Consider the following 24,533-nt stretch of genomic DNA (forward strand, 5'->3'; position numbering starts at 1 on the left):
CCAAGATCATTGAGTCCAACCCATGGTGTCACACCACACCTAGACCATGGTACTGAGTGCCACATCCAGTCTTTTTTAAACACATCCTTGGTGATGACTCCACCACCTCCCCAGGCAGACCATTCCAATACTTTATTATTCTTTCTGTGATAAACTTTCTCCTGATATCCAACCTATATTTCCCATGGCCCAGCTTGAGACTGTGTCATCTTGTTCTGTCAGTGCTGCCTGGGAGAAGAGACCGACCCCACCTGGCTCCAGCCACCTTTCAGGAGTTGTAGAGAGTGATAAGGTCACCTCTGAGTCTCCTTTTCTCCAGGCTAAACAACCCCAGCTCCCTCAGCCGTTCCTCACAGGGTTTGTGTTCCCAGCCCCTCACCAGCCTTGTTGCCTCCTCTGGACACGTTTGAGTGTCTCAAGGTCCTTCCTAAACTGAGGGGCCAGAACTGGACACAGCACTCGAGGTAAGAAGTACAAGTGGGTACTCGAGGTAAGGAGAAGCCAAGTCCAGGGGGAGAATGACCTCTCTGCTCCTGCTGGCCACACCATTCCTGATCCAGGCCAGGAGCCATTGGCCTTTTTGGCCACCAGGGCACTCTGCTGGCTCGTGTTCAGCTGCTGTCACCAGCACCCCCAGGTCCTTTCTGGGCACTGTCCAGCCACACCATCCCCAGCCTATAACGTTGCAGGGGGTTGTTGTGGCCCAAATGCAGGACTTGGCTCTTGGACCCATTAAACTTCATCCCACTGGACTCTGCCCATCCATCAACTGTTCCAGGTCTCTCTGCAGAGCCCTCCTCCCTTCCAACATATCAACACACACTCCCAGATTGGTGTCATTTGCAAATTTAGATTGAAAGATTCAATATCTTCATCCATGCCATCAATAAAAATATTGAACAGAACTGGTCCCAGCACAGACTCCTGAGAGACACCACTGGTGACTGGCTGCCAGCTGGATGCAGCACTATTCACCATTGAGAGGGCACCTTTTACCTCTGGAACCTTGACAAGTCTTACACTTTCAGATACTCCCTGTCCTAGGCAGTTAACTCCTACAGGGAAAACATGGAAAAAAACAAACCCTAGATACAAACACCTGAAAATTCGTACATTATGGTTTAGCTGTCATGTACTCTGACCTAGTGCATGAATCAAAGTAATGTGCATTTATGCATCAGCCCTATTAAAATGTCTTGTTTGTGAAGGAAACCTTTTTGTACAAGTAAAATGAATTTGTGCATTGTGGTTCTTTTCAGATGTCATTATTTTATGCTAGGATTTGTTTTTTTAAATAAAAGTTCAGTTAGATTTGTGTAGATGTTATTGCAAACTGGATGAAAAGAAGATGTCAGACAGGAGCACAGTCATGCTCAGAGAGTGGGGATTAATGGAAAGATTGTTTTTCTAAGGGAATTGTTACTTGTTAATTCTTAGGAAGTTGCAACAAAAAGGCAGGTGTTTCAAAGCACCTCTTGTTCCGTTGCATACTGTGCATTTTGGGCATTAATTAAATGGGTGTAGAGTTGCTCTGGCTGTGCCAAACAGGTGATGCTGTAAAACAAATACACCCCTGAGAGAGGGTGTTTTGAAGGTAAAATCTTGAGTTTTATTTACCCATTGTTACCAAGTTTGTGTGAAGCTATTGCTTCACTGCTCAATTCAAATCAGACCAAGAGCAGGCAGCCCAAGCCCTCCCTGTCCCATCCACCTCCTGCTCTGAGGAAGCTGGGGTGGGACAATGTGCACATGAATCCCACAGGGAGGTTGTGAAACACTGAACAAACCCTCACATGTGCCTTTCTGTCCCTGGGGCTTTCCTGTCTCTGGCCAGCTCCTTTGCTGGGGGCAGAATGCGAGGTACAATTTATCCCACTGTGCTTCTAAAGCCCTGCTTGGGCTCTGCAAGGCACTTTGAATGTGCAGTGTCTGGGCAAAGGGTTAGATTTAGTTCAGAATCACAGGAAGTTCTCAAGTATTTGCAAGCAAACGAGTAATAACTTCAGTAGCTATTTAAATGGTAGCAGTAATTTTTTATGTTAAAACTTTATTGTCTCTTAGACAACAGGAGTGGTTGGGCTTCTTCTAAACCAGAATTTCAAGCTCTCTTTGATAACGGGAACTTAAATTGCTCATCTGAGCTCTAAACATCTTGTGCTATCCTCCAGAAGCAAAAAGTACAATTGTGAGGGTGTATATTTACCCTTTTTATTTGCATACCTCTGTCCGTATCAGTGGATACCATGTGAGTGCCACAGAAAATTCAGTGAAGGTGCTGAGTCTTTGAAAGATGTGTCAGAGGCTTCCAGGTAAGCCCAGATAAGCCCAGGGTGTTTGTTCACCTCTTGAAAAATAAAAAATGCAAAAATTAAGAGCTGTTCTTCTGTCCCAACTCATGCACAGCACAGCTCTCTAAGAATGTTCCTTTGCAGTCACTGTCAGCCACCCCGTCAGGTGTTTAATTTCCTCTGACAGCAGTTACAAAGTCCTGATCAGCACACCCCAACTACATCGTAAACCCCTGGCGCTGCGCCCATCTCCTGGAAACTCCTCCACCCTCCAGCATATGACAGAGCTGATCCCTGAACTTTTGCTCCTGTCACAGCTCTGCAGCTCCAAATTCCTCCATTGTCCTTTCTGCACCTGTATCTGTTACTGAGCAGTGACTCAGAGCCCTGTGACACACAACCCCTCTGCAGCTTATCCCGAAGGAGTGTTACAAAGCTGGAGGGATAATTTATGTAGATACAAATCCATGTTATCTTTAATAACATAGCTTTACAATGTTTCTCCAGATTTAATTTTATCATCCCGAAAGAACTGGTTAGGAGCTGATTTCAATTGTAATAGACCACCCACCATCGCTCCTTTTGAGTGCTTTTTGCAATGAGCATGGACATGAGCCAGCAGAGTGCCCTGGTGGCCAAAAAGGCCAATGGCTCCTGGCCTGGATCAGGAATGGTGTGGCCAGCAGGAGCAGAGAGGTCATTCTCCCCCTGGACTTGGCTTCCCCTTACCTTGAGTACCCACTTGTACTTTTTACCTCGAGTGCTGTGTCCAGTTCTGCCCCCTCAGTTTAGGAAGGACCTTGAGACACTCAAACGTGTCCAGAGGAGGCAACAAGGCTGGTGAGGGGCTGGGAACACAAACCCTGTGAGGAACGGCTGAGGGAGCTGGGGTTGTTTAGCCTGGAGAAAAGGAGACTCAGAGGTGACCTTATCACTCTCTACAACTCCTGAAAGGTGGCTGGAGCCAGGTGGGGTCGGTCTCTTCTCCCAGGCAGCACTCACAGAACGAGAAGACACAATCCTAAAAGCTGTGCCGTGGCAAGTTTAGGTTAGATGTTAGAAAAAAAGTTCTTCACTGAAGGAGTCATTGGGCACTGGAATGGTCTGCCTGGGGAGGTGGTGGAGTCACCATCCCTGGAGGTGTTTAGAAGACTGGACATGCACTCAGTGCCATGGTTTAGTTGATGAGGAAGCATTAGGTTAGGTCATAGGTTGGACTCGATGATCTTAATGGTCTTTTCCAACCTGGTTCATTCTGTGATTCTGTGTAACTCCTGAACATTATTGGAAGTCCCCAGGGACTAACACCAACAAGATTGCCTGCTAATACTTTTGAATGACATTAAAGGCAAGCTGAGCAGTTCCCCACACAAGGTGTTCTTTGCCCACTAGACAAGAGTTGAAAGCACATGGCCCTTGCTGCTGCAGCCCATCAGGCTCTGTTAAATTACTGGGGGGGTGGGTCACAGAGTTTGAGCCAAACTGCTCCATTTCATCCCTGCTGCCAGCATGGGTGGAGGAATACAGAGGGCCCCAAGGAAGTCCCTGGGACGCCAGCAGACAAGGGCAGAAGACAGAGGAGGAAGAGAGCATTGGAAGAATTTGGGGTCAAGTTAGTTAAGACAGGAGTACTTGCCATGCTGCTATTCAGCATCAATGTTCCTGTTAGAAACAGTGATTATTGAACTCAGTTAGACTGGGAAAAAGAAATTTGTGGAAGCACCTTCTGTTGAGATGATTTCCACAATCACAATGCAGTAACCTGTGTGATTTAAGAACATTGCACTGACATCAGCTGTTGCAAACAGATGATTTTTAAGGTCTTTCCCAGCCCAAACCGTCCTATGAGTCCGTAGGATCTCCCGCAGCCAGGTTACCCACAGCTCGGAGCAGCTGGGGCGGTGCTCGGGGGAATTTGAGGTTCAGAGCATCCCTGAGTCCCGGGCGGGCGCGGTGATCGGAGCGCTGAGCTGGGGCCGCTCCGAGTTCCCCTGAGCCGGGAGCGGCCCGGGCAGCGCGGGGGGCATCGGATGGTGAACACCCGGCTCAGAACCGACCTCCGAGTGCCGCTGCCCCGGCTTGGAGCCCCTCGGGAGCCGCGTCCCCGGCCCGGGGTCCCGTAGCGCAGGGCAGAGCCCCCGGCACCCCGGGGCTACGGGCATGGGCGGGCGCCGCAGGGTCCGGCCCTCGGCCGCCGCCCCTCCCGTCGGGGCGGGGATGGGACACGTCGTTTTCCGGAAAGCCCCGGCCGTAGTTTCGTTTCTCCGAGTTTTGTGTCTGGCTCTGGGGGCAGCTGCGGACGGGGCGATGGCGGCGCTGGAGTCGGAGTCGGGCCTGTCAGGGCTGGAGGAAGAGCTCACCTGCTCCATCTGTCTCTGCCTCTTCAGCAGCCCCGTGACGGTGCCGTGCGGGCACAACTTCTGCTCCTCGTGCCTGGAGCTCAGCTGGGCCGGCCTCTCGGGGGGCTTCAGCTGCCCGCAGTGCCGGGCCACCTTCGAGGGCCGCCCGCAGCTGCAGAAGAACACGGTGCTGTGCCGGGTGGTGGAGCAGCTCCAGGGCCGCGCCGGGGCCAAGGGCGAGGAAGAGGAAAATGAGGATGGGGAGGCGGGGGGGTGCTGGGCGGGGGAGCCCCCCGTGTCCTGCGACAGCTGCCAGGAGGCGCCGGCCGTGCAGACCTGCCTGACCTGCACCGCGTCCTTCTGCGCCGAGCACCTGCGGCCGCACCGCGACAGCCCCGCCTTCCGCGACCACCAGCTCTGCCCGCCCCTGCGGGACCTGCAGCAGCGCAAGTGCCCCCAGCACAACAGGCTCTTTGAGTTCTTCTGCAGCCGGCACGGCGTCTGCATCTGCTCCCTCTGCCTGCTCGGGCACAAGACGTGCCCCACCAACCCCTTGGAGCAGGCGAAAGCCGCTGCCCAGGTGAGCAGGCGGGGCGAGGCGGGGGTGGCCGGTGTCCCCCGGGGCTGGAGCAGCCTCCCAAGGGCAGCCCGGAGCCCCCCTTGGCTCCCCCGGTGCCTGGAGAGCCGCTCTGGAGCGCGGGGTGCAGGCCAGAGCAAGACACGGACTGTAAATCTGGTGTCTGGCACTGATAAAGTGTTATCTGCCCTCCAGCGTGTGCTCAGGCACGTCCTCAGAATCGTTCCTTGCGTTTTCCTCCCCTCCCCGAGAAGTTGCTCAGGGGCAGGGGTCTGGGAAGGCGCTGTCAGGGAGTTGATCGCCAGCTCCTGGGCTGGGCTCACCAGTGAAGCCTCCCATACTCTGTGGCATCACCCAGAACTCTGAGACTCCTCTTCTGCTCTGCTCCCGTCCAGGGCTTGTCACAGCCTGAGGGACTGACGTTCCTCTGCAAATGTTCTTAAAAAGAAGAATTATAAAGATATCCTAGGGAGATCTCCAGTTTGTAGAAGAAAGCGAGAAGGAGGTTCACAGAGTAGAAGGGAGGGAAACCTGGTGTTTCTATTTTCCAGCACAGCTGAAAATCAGTGTGGATGAGTAAAGTATGCCAAAAAAGTTTAGGTGGCCGAACTCCCATCTGTTCAGTGAGTGTGTACGCAGCTTAGCTGCAGAACTTAGCCCTGATTGAGCTTAGCAGGATCTTGAACTAAAGGAACGGGTAAATCACATCTGAACGAGAAAATTCTCCAAAGGATAGGGGTGAACAGTAGCATCAACTTGGTACCCAAAGTCTGACCTGAGAGCTAATGTAATATTTATTCTTAGCATGAGAACTGCTGCACTGATGAAAGCACCGGGTTCTTTGTGAGGAGAGTGTCAACAGTGGCATCTTGCTGTTGGGAGAGGTGGGGAGGGTGTGGGTAAGGCACACGTGTGCAGGACAGTGCTTTTACATCCTCTGAGGTTGAAGGGAAGATAGGTTTTAAGCTGAAAGTATTAATTTAAGCTGAATGCTTACAAGAGTATTTAAAACTGAGAGCAGACGTGACAACTGCCTCTCTGAAATACTTTCTGGTCTCTCCTGTTGCAGTCGGTGCTGAAGAAAAAACTGGTGGAGCTGCATAACCAGAGTGAAAGAACTGCCCGGGCAATGAGCACGGTGAAAACAAACCAGAACCAGTCTGCTGTAAGTGGGTGACTGTTCAGAGAGCTCTCAGGTTGCCTGGCACCCACTGGCCACTGCCTGGAGCTGGTGGTTGTACCCTTGTGACAACGGCTGTAGTACTGAGGCTGCATTGGCAGGAGAAGGTGTTCCTTCCTAGGAAGGAACAGAAAAGAAGAGTTTTGGCAGGGCCAGGCAGCTCTGTGGGAGATGGGAGTAAACCATGCACTGTTCAAGGTTTTATATCCTCACATGAGGGCAGCACTGACAAAGGGCTCCATTCCTTGTGAGGGAAGGAGTTTTCTTTCCAAAGCACATAAAAATCCACAGCTCTTTTCTTGCCTGTTTCAAGGAAAAGAAGCCCACCTGTTCCTCAGAGGCTTTCCTGCAGTAGCGCTGAGAGTATTTTGTTTACAAACTGTTCTTTTGAAACCAGTGCCTATCTGCTCTTTCTGCTCCAGGAGACAGCTTCAAGAAAGAAGGAATTGATCAGAAATGAGTTTTCAGAAATTAAAGCTTTAATTGAAGAAAGAGAAAATGAGATCATGAAAGCAATTACAGAGGAAGAAAAGAGAGTTTGGAATAAATTTGATTATATTTATAGTGTTCTGGGAAATAAGAAGAAAGAAATTCTGTCTCTCAAGGATCAGATTGAGATGGCACTGACTGAAAGTGATGACGTTCTATTTTTGAAGGTAACGTGTCATTTAAATGTGAATCCTATTCCTCATTCTAGAATGCAGAATGACAAAAAGCTGCTGTGGTTGTCCCCCTCTCCAGAGACTTCCAGTCAAATGGAGATGCAGGGGTATGCAAGAGCCTGCTGTCAGAGGATGTACTGAAAAGTACACAAATATCAGTGAAAGAATGCAGAAGGGGTGTCTGGTAACTTCCTCAGTCCACAGGCAGAGGAGTCACTGGGCAGGAGTCACCTCTGTGGGGTGTGGCAGCTCTGTGCTGTGACCTGTCTGCTCACTGATTCAGGTACCATTGGGAATTAAGGCATCTGAGCTGCTGCTGGAATTTTGCCATGAGCTGTGTCTGACTGTAGCCTTTGTTCCCTTGAATTTGAGATGAATGTACAAACTCTACACCATTTAAAGTAAGTTGGTTGTATTTTTCTCTGTGTGCTATACAAGGTGGTCTCTTATTTGTCATTTCAGAGAGCAGCAGCACTGCAACAAACATCAACAAAAGAGGCTTTTGTTCCTGTAGTTGAAATGGACCAAAATGTGATGCATTCCACTTACCAGTCTGCCATTACCCTCAAAGACATAGTGAAAGTTTCATTGATTCAGAGTAGGGAGAAAAAAGAAGAAGGTATTGTATCACTGGAGAAATTGGCATTTTCTAATTTTGCTTTGAGCTGAAATGAGGGATCTTGCCTCTCCAGTCCAAATATAATTTTTTTTAAAAAGTGGAACAAATGCAGTTGGGTAATGTAAATTGTGTTTTCCAGTCTCTGCACTGCTCCATTTCCACACAAAACCTTTACAGTCTGGGCTAAAATGGGAGACAAAACATGCCAGTGTTTCTTCACTGCTGTCTATACTTGGATAAGCTGACGAGTATCATATCACACCCTTCTGGCGCAGCTCAGCCTTTCTTCCTCAGTGTAATTTATGGTGTTACTATGTGGCAGGGTTGGATGTGGTTAGGATGTGGATTTGGAGGGAGATTTGAAAGGCTTTAGAGTGGCAGGACTCAGTTTACCCAACTGTAAAGGTGCTGATTGTGTAAGTGTGGTGGAACAAAGCTCTACTTAGCAGCCAAATTATCTTTTGGACTGGGGCATGGGTGTGCCCATCTCTGGGAGTTCCCATCTCTGCCAAATATCACTTCAGTTCACATAAGTGAAAAATAAGATGGAAAGATGTCCTCACTAGTGCATGACTGTTCCTGGCCATACAAACCATAATGTAAATTATCACCATTGCAGCCAAACCTGTGAAAATTAAGGCCCCTCCAGCAGCTCATCCAAACAAACCTTCTGCTGGAAAAAAGGCTTCTGGACCTCGTAAGTACTACAGAACATCATCCTGTCCTAACTATGGCTTTACTGTTAAATGAGAGTTGGAGCATTTATCCAAGGGCTGTTTGCTGTGGTGATGCAGTGATGACCTCAGTGAGCACCTTGGCACAGGGAAGGGAGGGTGCTTTGGGATATTTGGGGATGGATGCTGCTGTGTGAGCTGGACAGGTGAACTGCACGGTGCCTGAGCCTGTAGTGGTGTCAGTGTGGGCTGTAAAGCAAAGCAGAGCCTCCTCACCCTGTGGCTGTTGCAAGTTTTTTTAATTTGTGCCAAACACTTTTTGGTTTCTTTGATAGATTTGTATGTATTGAGGTCTGCTTAGGATCTTCTCATGTTCTGTGTTTTTTCTTCCTCCCTCACAGACCAGGTGCACAAAGAGAAAACCAGTACCCAGGCTCAAACCACTTCGCAGGCAAACACAGATACCAGTAAGTGATGATTGAAGGAGCCTTCCTCAAACATTTTGCTGCCTCCAGTCTAGAGCTGGGGTGATGGTCTTTGTGGCAGGTTCTTCTGGGGATTTTCAGTACTGTTTTGTCCAGATACCAGAACCAATGGGCACTGTAGCCTCTTTGGATGATCTTCCATGTTTTCTTTTTGAAGTAAATCCAACCATTAAGAACCAAGTTCAGTTACTTCCAGGAAGCTCTTGCCACATGGTCCAAGTGCTGGGTGTGGAGCAGTTGGGGGGATGTGCTGGGGAAGCAGGACTGGAATGGAGCTGCAGCTCGTGGTGTTGCACTAAAAGCTCTGCTGTAAAAAGGAAAGGAACAGTCAGTGTTCCTCATGGGAACAGGAGTATTGTACATGCCCAAACACACTGCTCCTGGAGGGGAGATCAAGCTCCTTCCAGGTTTATGACGCTGTGAAATAGGAAGCAAATGAAAGATTGTGCTTGATAATGCAGCTTTCTGTTGGGCTTTCTGTTGGGAAGGCAGAATTAGAAAGAAATTATAAATATGACTCTGTAGCCAGAAAGGCTAAGGAAGAAATACAAATGATAGCACGGTTTGAATAATTCAAAGAAACCGGGCTGGTATGCCAGAACACATTCTTTCCTGCAATAAAACCAAGCTGAGACCCCTCTTCCTAGCCTTATAAGGAAAGGTCTGAAAGATCCTGAGATAACTAAAAATATGCAAAAATAGCATTTTCTATAGGTTGTATACAAATGTTACTGTATTAGTATACTTAGAAAGATTGGTTGGTAAAGGAATAGAGTATTCATATGTATAGGTTATATAAATAATTGTAAAAGAGAGTTCGCTCTCTCTTGGTAACTCTTCACTCTTCACTCTTAACTCTTAGTCTCTCTTAACTCTTAGCTCTTAGTCTCTCTTAGCTCTTGGTCTTTCTTAGCTCTCTCTTTTTCCCGGCTCTCTCACTTCTGTTCTGTTCTGTTACTCTATTTCTTAGCAATCTTAAGTCTTGAACTCATGTATTCGTATCTTACCCTATTTTGTATTGCTCTCTCTGAGCCCGCTTTGAGCTCTATCTGCTGGCTCATAGCAGGCTCCCTCTCTCTCTCTATCCCACACCCTGAAATAAACTTCTAGCACCTAACTCGCTTATAGAGGTCTTTGTCGTGTCTCAGACTGTCCCCAGAAAGGGTCTCCTACAGCTTTCCAGTGTGAGGGTATTTGTACATGGCTTTAGCCTGCTGACTGTCAGCTCTTTACTGCTGCAGCTTCAGAAGAGCCATGGTGATGGTGTCACAGCTGACATAGTCTTACCAGTGGCTTTTGCCTCCCAGTAGAACTCACAGTTTGCTTTTTTCTTTCCCCCCACTCCAGAAGAGAAAAAGAAAGCTGCTAAAGTTGGTGAGTCCAAACTTTCATCATGCCTATTCTAATTCTCATTGTCTGCTCTTAAAATTATAAGATGGTCATTAGTGTTGGTGTATTGAGCAAAAATTCAGCTCTTGCTGGCCACTGTGAGAGCAATCAAACACTGAGAGATGTCCAGAGAGTGGGATTTTGAAAACTTGACATGACAGTGAACAGTTAATACTGAGGTTAACCCTGCATGGAGCAGCAGATCAGCTCCAGCCTGAGTGTGTCTGTGATGGGCTGTTAAATATGTTAAATATGTTAAATATGTCAGTTCTCTTCCCAACTGGCCAAACTCTCTTTTCTTCTGTTGACACAGCAGCAACCACTACACCAACCACCACATCTGCTGCTGCTGCTGCTGCTAAAGAGCTCATTGACAGCTTCCTGAAGAAACCCAGAGAGGAGCTTCTGCAGTGTAAGACACCCAACATTACGCTCCTTAAAGATGAACTTTGCTCTTGTTCTACTGGTGTTATGTGTCCTCTGTAGTTACCTGACAAAAATACTTCTGAGGGCATTTTTTTAGCTTAATAGGTTGTTACAAATGAAGGAAATTTCTGGAGAAAAAGGGGGCAGGAAGTTTCTAAGTGGTTCTTTTGCCAGATGAATCAAATTAATTTTCAGCATCCAAGTATCTTTATGAAGATAAATGAAGTTTTTAAGTAATGACTTCAGTTTCCCTGAAAAAGACAGCATTAGGGTAGCCTAGAAATACAGTGTAATATACTGGATTATTTTTAAATGTTCTTTTTAAATGCAGGCTTTTATATGAGCCCATGATGGCTTGTTAAGATGCTATACAACATGGCATACCTTTTGCTGCCAGATCAGCAATCGCCTTCTTTTGCCAGGGTGTATTTGGGTGATGAAGGGATCCTGTGGGGCTGCAGGAAGGAAGAAAACCAGCCTCCATTTGCCTGTTGTGCAGATGAACCCAGCAGCTTTTACTCTGGCCCCAAGACCTGTCTGCACTGAGGAGAGCAGAGCTGTAAATAAACACGGCAACAAGTGCTGGTGCAGGGTGGGATAAATAAAAGCACTTTGTTCTTCAGTACCTTCAATTAATGATTAGAGATTAACGTCATTGCAGATGCTGCCAACATCACTCTGGATTACAACACAGCTCACAACACGGTGGTTTTGGCTGAGAACTACACCAGGATGTCCATCTCAGACACCTTCACAGGTCACAAGTACCACCCTCAGCGCTTCACCGATTACCGGCAGGTGCTGGGCTTCCAGTGCTTCAAGAGGGGCATCCACTACTGGGAGGTGCAGCTGCAGCAGGGCAGCTTCTGTGGCATCGGGGTGTGCTACGGCAGCATGGAGCGGCAGGGCCCCGACAGCCGCCTGGGCAGGAACAGCAAGTCCTGGTGCATCGAGTGGCTCAACTCCAAAATATCATCCTGGCACAATGATGTGGAAAAGTCCCTGCCCAACACAAAGGCTACCAAGATTGGGGTGCTGCTGCACTGCGATGGGGGGTTTGTGATTTTCACAGCCGTGGGGGAGAAGCATAACTTGATCTATAAATTCAAAGCTCAGTTCACTGAAGCCTTGTACCCAGCCTTCTGGCTGTTTTCCAGTGATGCTGTTCTCTCTCTCTGTCACATGAAAGACTAAGATCTTGTATCTCAGTTTAGTTCATTTAATAATCTGTCTCAAAGATTGATTGTTTGATACAAAAATTATCATCTCTTTTAAGCAGTTTAGGAAATCTGTCAATTCTTTGGTCTGAATTGCTAAAGCCTTTAGATAGTGATTTAGCAAAATGTTGGTGATAGTAGAAACTACAATGGTTTGCAAAGGTCTTGATTGCCCTAAAATCAAATGGTAAATGTGGCCCCTGTGGCTTCTGTGGTTTCCTTTAAAGGAGCAACAGAATTAATGTGTTCCATGGGTAGCAATAACCCCTTTGAGAAAGAAACAGGAAGAATTCTGTGACAAATTCAGGCTTTGATGGAGGTCTCACTGTTGCCCTTTTGCCTGTGCAGACTGTTGTCCATACAGGTGTTCTCAGTCTATGACTCCACCAGGTGCTACAGAAAGAGCTGTTAAATCCCTAAGTTCAGCTCTTATGGCTCTGAGTTATAAAAGCCAATAGGACAGATCTCATGAAATGGAATTGCAGAGACTTTCAGAATTGATGGGAAAGAAATTATATTAGAATCACCAGGAAACAAATGACATTAACCCAGACATGGGGAATACACCAGAGAGTTGTCAGGAAGACAGAGCAGAGCAGTGCTGTGCATCCTGTGATGAAGATTTTGGGATGAAGCATTCTGTGTCATGTGACCCAGAGCATGCTTCACATCTTCACGCTGAAGGCTCTTCAGTGCTGGGGTTTTTGTGTGTGCTGAGGAGTTCAGGGGGTGCATTCCTGTTCTCAGGGTCTCCCCTCATAAAGCTTTTCCTCTTTATGAGGTGGGATATTCTCTGCTGGTGTATCTTTTGTTGTTCAGGTGGTAGAAACTGTATTTCTTTCATGTTTTTGAGACTCCAGTTTGAGGAGTCTCAAGACAGAGTGCAAGTATCTGGAAAATGTTGTTTCTCTCTGCATGAGGCCTGTGGGCAGAGGGTGAGTCTTGACATACAGAGGATTAGCACAAAGGAGAATATGCATCCATTCCTCCTGGGATGGATTTTTAATTCTCCTGCTGTTCTTTGAGTTGTGGTATGTCTTCAGAAGTTCTCACCAGGTACAGAGAAATCTGTACTTCTTACTTATAACTTTAAAACAATCTATAGGCAGTCAAGGTATTTGGATCTCATAGTTCTTGGGCCTGTATCTTGTTGGTGCCTCTGGACTTAGTGTGCCAGCTCTTACTTCTTGTAGCCCATGGGAAACTCAGACGAGACCTGTCCTGGACTTTGATTTGTAAAACTCCCCTTACAGGACTTGGTGAAATAGAGCACAAAGCCGCTGCTGGCAGTTTGGCAGGGAATTGTTAAAAGGCTGAAAAGAACCTTTGTGATTACATTCCACATTAGCCAAAGTGCTTTGGCTTTCAGGAATTCAGGCTTGGTGTCTCTATTTTTACTTGGTTTGTAAACTCAGTACTTTGTCAAGGGTAGCACAGGTCTCATTTATTCCAATTTTTTGGTCAGAATATGATATGGAATTGATGGTGGATCTAAAAGTGCCATGGCTGTCTTTGGAACAGTTCTACCCTCTCAAGGGTCTTCACTTCCCAAGGCACAGTCAGCACTAAAACTCCCAGCCTGAGCAGAACTCTGCAAAAGGTGCAGAAGGTGGCTGTGCCCTGTTGGGAACCAACAGTGGATGACAAACTGGGTTTTCTGCTCTTCCAGTTTTTCAGCAGTGAAAGATAAGAGCAGTTCCCTCTGAAAAATCCTTTTGCTGCTTGGCTGTGCCGTAGGGCTGCAGATGCACTCAGGGTGCTGAAGGAGTGCTCTGTCCCCTGGGCTGTGGGCAAAAACGTGCTCCAGCAGTCTGTGCAGTGGAGAAGGTCCCCATCCTCTGTTCCTTGCTTCTTGACTTTAAAGAGGTGTCAGTACTGCCCTCTGAGTCTATGGGCTTCTGTGGCCATAGTCTGGAGGGACACCCAGACAAAGTAAAGAGCAGCTTTTATTCTGCCTGATTGGACCAAGTGAGATTCTTGACATGGGACATGGGTGTAGGACCAAGCACGTGGAACACAGGAGGTGCCCTGCATTACCAGGCAGTGAAACAAGCCTTCTGCTGGGCCCCTGATCCTGTGTTTTGCTTTTCTTTTGTGCTATGAATGACTACAAGTCATAGAGTGAAGTTCTGTTAATTTGGAATTCACAGAATCATGGAATATTCTGAGTTGGAAGGGGCTCACAAGGATCACTGAGTCCAGCTCTTAAGTGAATGATTCGTGTGGGGATGGAAATGGTGATCTTGGCATTACTAGGACCGATCTGTGGCTTCTGAGAAATGTTTTGGTTAGCTTCAGGTATCTTGCATATATTGGAACATTAGTGTGATATAACTATTATAACCAATTAGTGTGTTTAGGAAAAATCCTAGTTACTGCATGATAAATGATCATTTTAAAACCTTTTCATTTTAAAACATTTTAAAACACAACTGAAGTGGTTTTACTTGGGCAGTACTTGTCAGAGCTGCACTGGTTTTAAACAAGACATATAAAGGAGCATATTTTTAAATTGTAATTCTCTTTTTAGTATTAAAAATAAAGCAAATTATTCTAGGAAAAGAACTAATTCTGGTGTTAACACCGTGAAGATGCGCATTGATTTGCATTTTAACATAAAAGTGAGAGTAAATCAAAAAAAGTTGCTGAATGAAAATAAATGAATGTTTAATCTTTTCTTCAATTAAAGACATTGGTAAAACAGTGTATTTTGAGAAAGGAATGCTTATGTAGTTATAAACCTGTTGATTATACTGATATATCAACCCTGTATTTCAGTCTGTATAAGGTGTGTTATTGTCCACACAGGCACGGCCACCACCATGGATTTGGATCTGCTCCATGTGCTTGTGGTGGCTGGTGAATGGTGATGGTTTAAATTCAATAAACACTCACAGGAAACCCTAACTCTGAATGTTTTGTTTTCTGCTCAGGGAGGGAGGCAGAAGTGAGGGCACAAGGGTACAAGGATGGCTCTTAGTGCATCACCCACTGGGTTATGGGAGAGCTGTGGTGTTCTCTGGACTGGTCCTAAACTGCCTCCTCCCCCTGAGCCACACACCAGTTATCAGTAATGCTGCTTCCTCACTGAGGATGAGGAGATCATCTTTCCCAGTGAACAAAGCTGGAGACCTTTTTGGGTAAGGAAAACCATGGTCCTCAGCTGGAGGACCAGTGTGGAATTGCTTTAAAAAGCCTTCAGTGAGAGATCCAGCATCTGCCAGCCTAAGTTACACTTGGAAGCAGCAATAGGTGATGATTGCTGATACCACCCAGTGGAATTGCAAGCTGCTGCTTCCCCATGTGGCCACTGGAAAACAACTCAGAGGGAGCTGCTGTGGTGCCTCAATAGATTTAAAAATCAGCCCAAGCAAAGCATCCATGAAACAAGTTAAACATTTCCACCTAAAGTTCTGCAAGTGGGCTGAGGAAGGTTTTGGGAGAGAAACTTTCCTGGTGTTGCTTGAGCACGTGATGGGTACTGCAAAAACTAAGAGAGGGTGGAAAAATTCCTCATCTTTGCTACTTTCCCATGATGTCCCTGGGATCAGGAGGTCAGTTAGGTCTGTCAAAACTTTGCCTCAGTTTCCAACGACAAACAGGTATTTTATATCTGTGCAAACTTGACTGTGACTACAGCCAGGGGCCTGAGCAGGTACTGAGGGGAGTCAGCACGATCATATTCATGCAAGGTCTGTTTTCTTCCTTGCTAATGACATTTCCTCTTGATTTAGCTTTGTGATTACTTTTTCACAGCAAAAAGAACAACTTAGAATCCAAATCATACTCTCTGTGAATATATGTAAAAATGTTTATCAAGACATTCCCTATTTTAGTAAAATTGTATTTAACAGACTATATTTCTGTACCCATTCCTCTGACTCCCTCCCGTTTCTTCTCCCCTTCCTAATTCCCTCACAATTAAGTGGTTGCTACTTCTCAAGTAATCAATGCCAGTTAAAAACGTGTCACAGTGTGGTCATTGTATGACTCCTATTCAAAGCTCATGTCATTTAGACTTTCATTGGCAGCTATTTTGTTCCATAAAAAAGTTCAAGACAGCAATTTGTGAATCTTGCTCAGCCAAGTAGAACTGTGGAAAAGAGGAGTCATTCCAAAAGTCAATTAATTGTGGCCTGTCAGAGTTCTCCTCATTCAGTTTTCTCCAGGCCCTGTCATGGGCTCACATCTGTCAGCCTCGTGTGGCTCAGGCTGCAATCAGATGCCATTACATGGGAAATAATGGCTTTATTCACACCATTTATGGGCTCTGTGTGGTAGACACATTTGTATTTCATTTTACGGTGTAGCAATTCCATTTACATAAAATACAGGCAATTATGTGAGTCTGGCTAAAGCACTAAGGGAGGGTGGGAGGAGCCACCAATCAAACAATAAAAGGTAATTGAAAAGAGGCAGATAATTTAGGTGAAAAGAGAGAAATTCTTGATCCTAAATTAGTTCAACAGAACTTTAAGGAGGCAACTTAGTTGCATTTTGTCTGTGCTTGTATTAAACTCCTTAATGTTTTTCAATGTCAGAAAAGAGCGAGCACTTTTTATAGCATCTATGTTCCATTTTAAAAATCAAGTAATTTTTGGTGAAGAAAGGGCTTTTTTTTGCTTTAGAGATAGTTTTTCCTCCCAGGTTAGAGAGAGTTTTCACATTTGCCTGTAAAGGAATTCAAACAGAGACTGGGGAGAGGAGAAAAATATCCAGAGAAAAAGCACATAACATTTACACAGAGCAAGGGATGTTAGAGAGACTTTTCTAGTGCTGAGCACAGGCTGCTTTCTAACTTTCCCCAAAAGACTGTCTTTCCAAAATTCAGAGTTATTTCATGAGGCAAAGAAAATGTGAAGGAAGAGAAATTAATGTGGGTTAAAAGTCAAAGTTCACAGGGCTCACAGAGCCATTATCTTCAGGAAATCCTCCAGGTCCCAGTTTGGGTGGAATTGTTAACTTTAGCTTTAACTCTGCTCCAGATTCAATATCCAAAGACTAGGCTGAAATATTTCAACTCTCAGCAGCAGTGTCTCTGATGTCAGTTGATCTCAAACTCACAAGGGTTGGCTCCCCTTTCTCTGGCAGCCTGGTAAACCAACATGAAATCCTTGAACCGAGGGGCACAGCCCAGCCAGGCTTCCCCAAAGTGTTCATTCCCAGTGAAGAGGAAATCTCCCCCTCCCTTCTTCACCTTGCACTGCAGAAGGGTTTGGATGGGGCCTCTCCACTCCCCACTCCCTTCCTCCTGCTGGAAAATCCTGTTTTTCTGCCTGTAGACTTTGTGGACACGGACATCCACCTGGGACATGCGGTTCTCTGAGTCGTGGGAGACATTTCGGATGGATCCTTTCACCACTGGATGTGAAGAAAACAGGAGCTGGTTATGGAGCAGCAGGAGAACAGCTCAGGTACTATGAGCTCAATGAATAAAATAACTGGACAGCAGCTTTGCTGTGCACTTTTTACACCTACCACCTGCATGTGGACACATTTCTGAGCTTACATTGCATCCTTTGCACGGGGGATCCCCACACAAGCTGTGCTACGTCCTTGGAATTGTGCTTTATGACTACTCAAACCAGCTACACCACAGGAAAAAGGTTGATAATGCAAAGTAGTGGAAGATAAAAAAGCACATGACAAGAAGTCAGCTCAGGGATTAATTTTTTTCAGTTGTGTTCCAAGGCAATGACTATCACAGCCACCTCCTTCCTGACTCCAGGGGACTCTGGAGCTTTTCCTTTCACAGCACTAACAGAGATCCAAGAAGAATCAGAATATGATTTGGTCAGAAAAAAAAAAATGAGAGCTTGTTACATGTTTTTCATTTAAAGGTTTAGTGTTTTTTTCTCTCTCAAAAGGCAATGTCATCCATCCACCAAAAGACATTTTGGGAGGTAGTGAACAACACTCAGAACTCTTAAAGTGACTTTTTGTGAAGCCTTATTTAAAAATCACTTTGCATACATGTACCTCCTTCTCTCAGAAGGATCCTAGCTGGAAGGAAAGCATAAGAAGCTTTGTCTCTGTTTGACAGCATTCTTTGTATCCATCATAGGGAGAATGAAGCATCCCATCTGACAGGTGTTTGTTGTCCTGAAGCCACCTTTATCATTGTCACTGCCCCTATTTTTCACAGCAACCTGTTATTCTTCTACTAATTAAATTAATTTCAATCCTGCATCCATAGAAGGCTCAGAAACATCCACCATTTGAGAAACAGCTCTTCAGCAAGCGAGAGTTACACAATCATCCTCCTGCCACTAAACTCCTTCACTCTTGTACAGAAAACTCAACAACCCAAGATGACGAAAAACCTTATCTCAAAAGTTTTCAAGAACTTTCTGATTTATTTAGATTTCCAAGGGAATCCAGAATTTTGTGTAACAGATGTCCCTGCTCTCTGTCTCCCTCCTTGTGTGATCATTTTTAATCAGATGCAGCCAAGTCTATTAATGCACTTGTTCCTGGTGCTCCAAGTGGCTCCTGCACTGCTTGGGGAGCAGTGACTGCAGACCCCCATGCTAAGGACAACCATAAAGCCCCCATTCACTCCCAGTGTCATTTACACTTTCATTAGCAGCTATTTTCTCTAATCAAAAAAGCTGATGATAGCGATTTGTGAGCGCAGGGCAAGGAAGTCAGGCCATAAATAGAGTCAGTTCAAAGGGCTGTTTCTGCTGCTCTGTTGCTGCTGTGAGTGTGAGTGCCCCCTTTGTGTGCCTGGCCCCCACATCTGTCAGTCTCCAGTGGGGACAGAACCCACTTGGGAACCAGCACCTTCCTCCAGGACAAACAACGGGCAGGATCACACCAAATAATTTAGAAGAAGAATAAAAATTACCAGTTGTGGAGCACTCTTAAGGAAGCACGCTCTGCACTGGTTTTGTATTTGCACCGTGATGCTGGTGTCTGATTTTATCAGCTTTAAAGCATGGTGAGCCCTGGTGGGAAAGCAGTGATTTGGTGGGGTTTTTAAATGTTGAATATGGAGTTTGTGGTTTTATTTCTTTATGTAGGTACATTTACAGCAATGGAACTGTGGCTATGTGGAGAGGCAGTAGCTATTTGAGTTAATCAAAGAGGTACAAATGTGCATGTGGAAAAATGTGGGAATAAAATTAACAAATCATGATTGAAAGAAAAAAATCATATTGCATTATTATGGAAAATGGAGAAAAGATTTTAATGTATTATCAGATAACTGTTTCTTATTATTTCTTTTCTTATGGACTAATAACTGGGCTGCTTCTTCATAAGGGATGAAACCTAGCCAGGATGCCACTGAAGGGAAGTTTAAATCACATGAAATTTTCAGCTAAGTTGCAAACAACTCACTGCCTCTACAGAAAAAACAAACTGTGAGAGGAGAGAGAAGGCATGTTCATAATGGTGATAAAAAGAAATACAAAGGGATTAAAATGACCACACCAAGCATGTTCAACCTGAGTGTCCATCTATGCATCTGTGACTCAGCAGCACACCTGTGAGCATTACTCACAGTTCAGTTTTAGTTCACAACCTTTCTGCCTGCAGGAAATGAGACCTTGGCAGCAAAGCTTCTCCCTTCTAGGTTTCACTTTGTCCCCCATTTTCCAGTTTCTTTCCCCGATCAGAGGATGATCAGTCATGCCATTATTTTAAGAAAAACAGCAAATAAATCCAAATAATAAATATAAATTAAAGGCAGAATGACTCCCCTTTAGTCAGCTTACCAAAATCACTGCTGCAAATGGCCATGAGGAGTTCCATGTTGTCACAAGGACGGCACATAGCTAAAAGAAACAGAGCAGTTACTTATAACACTATAGTACATCCCATTGTAAAAGGACCGGTGAGTTCAGAGGGGAAATGGGGCAGAACTACCAGCTTGGAGAGCATTGTGTTCAGATGCAAACCAAAGTTCTTGTTACTCACGTACCACCACAGCAAAGATAAAAGCACAGAGGATGTTCTCACTGCAGGGCAGCAGGGCAGTGCCAAAGCAGCCTCTGTCCCCAGGGATGCACCAGCCCAGTGGGGATCAGCTGCCACCTTAGATCTGCCCCCCAAGTGGATCCCCTGCTCTTACCTTCCAAGAGAGCCATCTTTTTGAAGTCGTGGCCGGCGGTGCTCTGCTTGCTCAGCAGCTCGTACTGGAAGCTGGCGGTGCGGCGGCTGATGTCCCTGTGCGGGCTGGCCTGCAGGAACAGGGTCACTCCTGGTGGGGTGTGGGCACTGAAGCAGGACACGTGCTGGGCCCGAGCCCCCTCTGCCTCGCTTACCACCAGCTGCAGCTGCCCAGAATGTTCCACGTAGATGTTGGCGCCCTGGAAGTCGCTGGCGGGTTTGATGCAGACCGTGGTGTGCCGGCCACTGGCCAGGTTGGGCTCCAGGACCACTCGCAGGGCTCGTGCCGGGTACATCCACTCCAGGGAGCCCTCGGTGCAGCGCAGGTGGATCTGCTCCACGGCACGGGAACCGGGCTCCCAGCTCAAACCACTGCCGAGAAACAGCACAGCTCTGTCAGAAACAGCAGGGCAGGAGAGGGGAGCCACTGCAGTGTGCATCACCTGGACATGCAGGTCTTATTCCTGATGACCCTTAAATTGGTTTTCTCCAGCTGGACTGGGCTCCTTCCCTCAGATCTGAGCCGTAGGAACCACAGAGGGACAGGGAATGCTCACAGCTGGGTGCACGGGAAGGAGCCTCAGCCCCTTTCACCAAATCCATGTTTGGATGCCTGGAGCACCCAGAGAAATCTCAGAGGGCAACTTCTCACTGCTAAATAGCTCAAAACTTTTCCTTGTGGTACGACTGGCTGAGCTGTCCAGAAAATCCCACCAGCAAGTGAGTGGATGGGGGTGAGAGCCACTCACAGCAGGAGCTGCACAGTGATGTTATGCCATATTTCCAACACAAACTTATCAAGAAAATGTTTTGGTAAAAAGGGTGGTGCTGGCCCTTCTCCCGAGCTCTCGCTCAAGCCTGTGCAACTCCACCGCTTTCAGAAGAGTTACTTTTGCTGAAGTCACTTACGAAAATCAAATCCGTGCCAGCATAATTAGCTAAAAGAAAAGTAAAAAGGCAACAAAACATAGAGGGAAAGGACGTAATATCTGAGAAGCCTGAGAACATTTGTGGCTTATTTCCCTGCCAGTGACTGAAGTAAACCCACCAGGAGGGTGAGACCCGGCCGCTCCCTCCCCGCGATCCCCGGGGCCGGTTCCCGGTGGCCGCAGCCCCCGGCCCGGCCGTGCGGACCCACCTGCCCCTCCAGCTGCAGCGATCGGCGCTGCCCGGCCGGGATCCCCCTGCCAGCAGCAGCAGCGGGGCCAGCAGCGGCAGCAGCAGGGCCAGCAGCCCGGGCGAGCCCCGCACCGTGGCCATGGGCCGGCGGCTCTGCCGGGAGCGGGCCGGGCTTTAAGGGCGGCGGGAGGAAAGGGGGGTGGGCTGGGGGTCCCGGCCCCTTCCCCCGCCCCGGCAGCGCCGCGGGGAGAGCTCCCAGCACCGGGGACAGCAGCAGCTCCCCCCGTCACCCTTCGCACCGCTGTCCCCATGGCCCGGGCCGGGCAGCCCCCCTTTTGTCCCTGAAATATTTAGAAGTGATTAATAACAGTTTCTCATCGCCGTCTAGGAACAAACAAAAATCGTGTCAGCATAATCAAAGCGAATTTTGAATGAGTGATGGAAATTCAATAGTTTTAACTTCTGCTTCCATGATTTTCTTTCAGGGGTCCGTGCACAAGAAAGCTCCAGGGCCCACGATTATCATGCTAAAAGCCGGGCTGTGCCTGCCAATAATTAGATTTCTATATGCATTGCTCTTTCCATATTTTCAATGAACGACACGGGGAGATGGTCTTCTGCGGGTCTGGGAGAGCGAGGCTCTTTTGGCAGCTCTTGAGCGTGGAATCGGGATTTCGCGGCCGGGAGGGGACAATGGCCCTCGGCACGGCTGGGTGGCACAGCCCGGGACCCGCAGCGCTTTGTTCCGCACTCAGCCCGCAGCAGCCGCGGTCACCGGGACCCTCCGGCCATCTGTTACCTTGCGGTTCTCACATTGCCCACAGATGCACAGGCACAGTCCGCCTGCAGCCCTTCTGCAAGGAGGGATTTTCCTTAAGAGCAAAATAAACTTGTTAGAGGAGAGACCCTGAAACCAGAGCTTTAGCCAAGTGCATGATACTGGACTCCTTGAATCCTATTTCAACCCACTTTACTGTTCATTCACAAAAACTTTGTATTTTTATTGTTATTATTAAAAAAAAAAAGAAACAGAACTTATGCTTTGACTTGCACTTTGCTAATGTCCTGTGTTCTTCCCCACTCACACCTGAGCTGTGACTCCTTGCACAACCTTTGCCTAAAGTCTGGCTCAAGCTGGTGCTCTGCACGGCTCACTCCAGCAATTCTAAAAACATTTAAAGATGCATTAAACCTTGATGGTTATCATTAGCGCCAGTGATCCTGAAAGCTCTGTGAAACTATTGTCTTACCCATCTAAGAAAAAAACTGCTGAATATCTATGCTCTGACCCCATCCTGAATAGAAAACAACACACAAATAGTCTTTAAAAGGTTTGATTGTGGCATAATACAGGAGCTGAGAGGCCAGAGCCTTTCTTTCTTTTGTGCATATGAGACCAGGGAACAGAGGAGAGGACTCGGGGAGGGAAGTGACACTATGATAAAGTGGCCCCACAGGAGGATGTATTCACTTCCAAAGGCCCAAAGGAACCCATCTGCTGCCATCAGGAGAAAGCATTGAGCCACTTGATCCCTGAACATCTCCCAGCAGCAGCGTTTCCCCTCGCTGGGGAAAGCCCCGGGAGAGTTTTGCTGACTTGCTCTCAGCAGCATCTCCCTCTCCATCTCCAGTTTCTACTGACACCAAAACATCTCCGGTTAAAACTCTTACCTGAAACTGCTCATCGCAGGTAAGGCATTCGCAGGGCTCCTTCCCCTCTTCGAGAAAACAATGAGCAGCATCAGAAGCTGTTTTAAGATCCCAAATAAGTGGCAACAGAGGTGAGAAGGAACAATATGGACACTTCACATCACTGTTGAAGGCTGGGAATTCAAACCATTTTAAGCGCACCTACTGAAAAGCCACACAAACTCAGCTCCTCCCTGGGGTGGAGAAGAATGAACCAGGAGTGGGCAAGCAGCAGCTGACAGATCTTTGCAGGTTACCAGTGTTAGTTTTGTCTCCAAATGACATTACCGTGCTGCCTACAACTTTTCCCATGTATTGAGGTTTGAGATGCTCAAATTTTGCAGCAGGAATCTCAGGCAGAAGCACGGCCACAGAGTTCAACAAAACACAAAATTTTGTTCTCAAAATGTCTAAGCTCATCTGGCTGCAGCCCTCCCAGAGCCAGGCAGTCATCCTCATCCCGGGGCTGTTGCAGAGTTGAAGACTCACATTTGTTTTTATGCATAGTGAGGAAAAGGGAAAACTGAGTTTAAATACTTTAATTCACACCCTTAAATCTACAGAGAAATACAGTACAAATAACGAGACAAACAGATGCATTAGGAAATTCAGTGACAGAGCCAGTGCTGTGAAAAAATCTGTATTTACAAATTTGTATGAAGAATATGGGGCAGATATTTCTCAATGGAGCCTTCTGGGAATGTGTCACAGAGAGAGGCCATGGTACAACCAACTCAAGTTTCCAGTTTCCCTGTGTTAATGTGAAATAACCACAGATTGGGGAAGTTCTGTGGCTCCACTGAAGCTGCAGCTTAGGCAGAACCTGACCCAAATCACACACTGTGTCCATGTAATGACTGCACCAACCATCACAGATTTTTATGAGACATAAGTACACTCACTGTGCCTCTGCATCAAATAAAACCAGATGTCTCAGCTTTTATAACACAGACTTTTACAGGACTACCTCCTTACTCTCCCATTTCAGCCTTTCTCTTCAAAACCAAAGGAAAATCAGTTTGGGGTTTGAAAACATGGTTTGATGCCAAGGAAAAAAATTGCCTATTTTGATTTAAACATTTATTTTGGAGGTTCAAGATCATGCTAACTGTTTCTTTCATGGCAAGTGAGATCTCAAATACTCAAATAGCTGTGAGCCGTGGGGTTTGCTCTGGGGTTTTGCTCTCTGAGGGACAAGAATGGTGCAGACAGTGTCTGGTTATGTTTGGGCACTAAATACACATCTCAAACTACACCATAAGGAAACAACTGATCTGCCAAGAGCCCACTGATCACTCCTTTCTTACTGCTCGGTGGGAAATAAAAAAATACTGATTCCCAAATGTCAATTTTCTCAATTGAAAATTGCCTAAAATGTTATATATTTTATTTTTGGACCTATTTCTTGCACTTATAGCTCATATTTTCCTTGTTTAGTGCCACTTTAGAACATAAAGACAAACACATTCAATATAAGCCCGAAATGGCAGCATTACAGCATGTGAAGCTAAATAATAATTTTTTTTTTTAGAAACTGTTAACATGCTGACATTTTCTTGTAAGCAGATATTACTGATTTAAAGTTACAGCTCTTAAAAGCAACATTTTTACAGTATTCTGATCACTACTTAATAAGCAACTATTATACATACTGAAGTTACAAGCTACAAAAATAAAAATCCATTCTGTTTAACTACAAAAATCCTAGAAAGAGAAGATGGCTGGAGGTACTCAAAGGATTACAGCAGTTTGTA

At 46.4% G+C, this 24,533-nt stretch overlaps 2 protein-coding genes across 5 annotated transcripts; one reads left to right on the forward strand and one right to left on the reverse strand.

Annotated features, from left to right (window-relative positions):
• The first annotated feature begins 4,520 nt into the window (after window positions 1-4,520).
• TRIM25 (tripartite motif containing 25) lies at window positions 4,521-11,840 on the forward strand. 2 transcript variants are annotated; one of them, XM_058851989.1, is made up of 9 exons: window positions 4,521-5,207; window positions 6,274-6,369; window positions 6,807-7,040; window positions 7,509-7,665; window positions 8,285-8,362; window positions 8,741-8,806; window positions 10,172-10,198; window positions 10,527-10,625; window positions 11,301-11,840. In XM_058851989.1, exons 1-9 carry the CDS (start codon window positions 4,596-4,598, stop codon window positions 11,831-11,833), a joined length of 1,902 nt encoding a protein of 633 aa, XP_058707972.1. In that variant the 5' UTR covers window positions 4,521-4,595; the 3' UTR covers window positions 11,834-11,840. The 2 variants fall into 2 exon arrangements, with proteins under 2 accessions (XP_058707972.1, XP_058707973.1); XM_058851990.1 differs by having other exon boundaries at window positions 10,530-10,625.
• On the reverse strand, window positions 8,994-23,151 carry LOC131585659 (meteorin-like protein). Of its 3 annotated transcripts, XM_058851994.1 has the most exons (8): window positions 22,762-23,151; window positions 22,178-22,255; window positions 20,127-20,343; window positions 19,934-20,042; window positions 19,578-19,637; window positions 17,054-17,217; window positions 11,024-11,176; window positions 8,994-9,131 (listed from the first exon to the last, which is right to left on the reverse strand). In XM_058851994.1, the coding sequence occupies exons 1-8, from the start codon at window positions 22,830-22,832 to the stop codon at window positions 9,120-9,122; spliced, it is 864 nt and encodes a 287-aa protein (XP_058707977.1). In that variant the 5' UTR covers window positions 22,833-23,151; the 3' UTR covers window positions 8,994-9,119. The 3 variants fall into 3 exon arrangements, with proteins under 3 accessions (XP_058707977.1, XP_058707975.1, XP_058707976.1); XM_058851992.1 differs by having other exon boundaries at window positions 19,934-20,343; XM_058851993.1 differs by lacking the exons at window positions 8,994-9,131; window positions 11,024-11,176 and having other exon boundaries at window positions 16,882-17,217; window positions 19,934-20,343.
• Window positions 23,152-24,533: the final 1,382 nt, after the last annotated feature.

Source organism: Poecile atricapillus, chromosome 17 (assembly GCF_030490865.1).
Source record: "Poecile atricapillus isolate bPoeAtr1 chromosome 17, bPoeAtr1.hap1, whole genome shotgun sequence".
NCBI lineage: Eukaryota > Metazoa > Chordata > Aves > Passeriformes > Paridae > Poecile > Poecile atricapillus.

What these genes read in the sequence shown, in the direction of transcription:
- TRIM25 (XM_058851989.1), top strand. Translation starts at nt 4,596, where the DNA reads ATGGCGGCGCTGGAGTCGGAGTCGGGCCTGTCAGGGCTGGAGGAAGAG. An exon ending in CAAACCAGAACCAGTCTGCT is followed by an intron (nt 6,370 to 6,806) that starts GTAAGTGGGTGA and finishes TTTCTGCTCCAG; the next exon opens with GAGACAGCTTCAAGAAAGAA. An exon ending in GCAGGCAAACACAGATACCA is followed by an intron (nt 8,807 to 10,171) that starts GTAAGTGATGAT and finishes CCCCCACTCCAG; the next exon opens with AAGAGAAAAAGAAAGCTGCT.
- LOC131585659 (XM_058851992.1), bottom strand. Translation starts at nt 22,832, where the DNA reads ATGCTGCTCATTGTTTTCTCGAAGAGGGGAAGGAGCCCTGCGAATGCC. An exon ending in CCTGCGATGAGCAGTTTCAG is followed by an intron (nt 22,256 to 22,761) that starts GTAAGAGTTTTA and finishes AAATGTTTTTAG; the next exon opens with AATTGCTGGAGTGAGCCGTG. An exon ending in AAAGATGGCTCTCTTGGAAG is followed by an intron (nt 19,638 to 19,933) that starts GTAAGAGCAGGG and finishes TGTTTCTTTTAG; the next exon opens with CTATGTGCCGTCCTTGTGAC.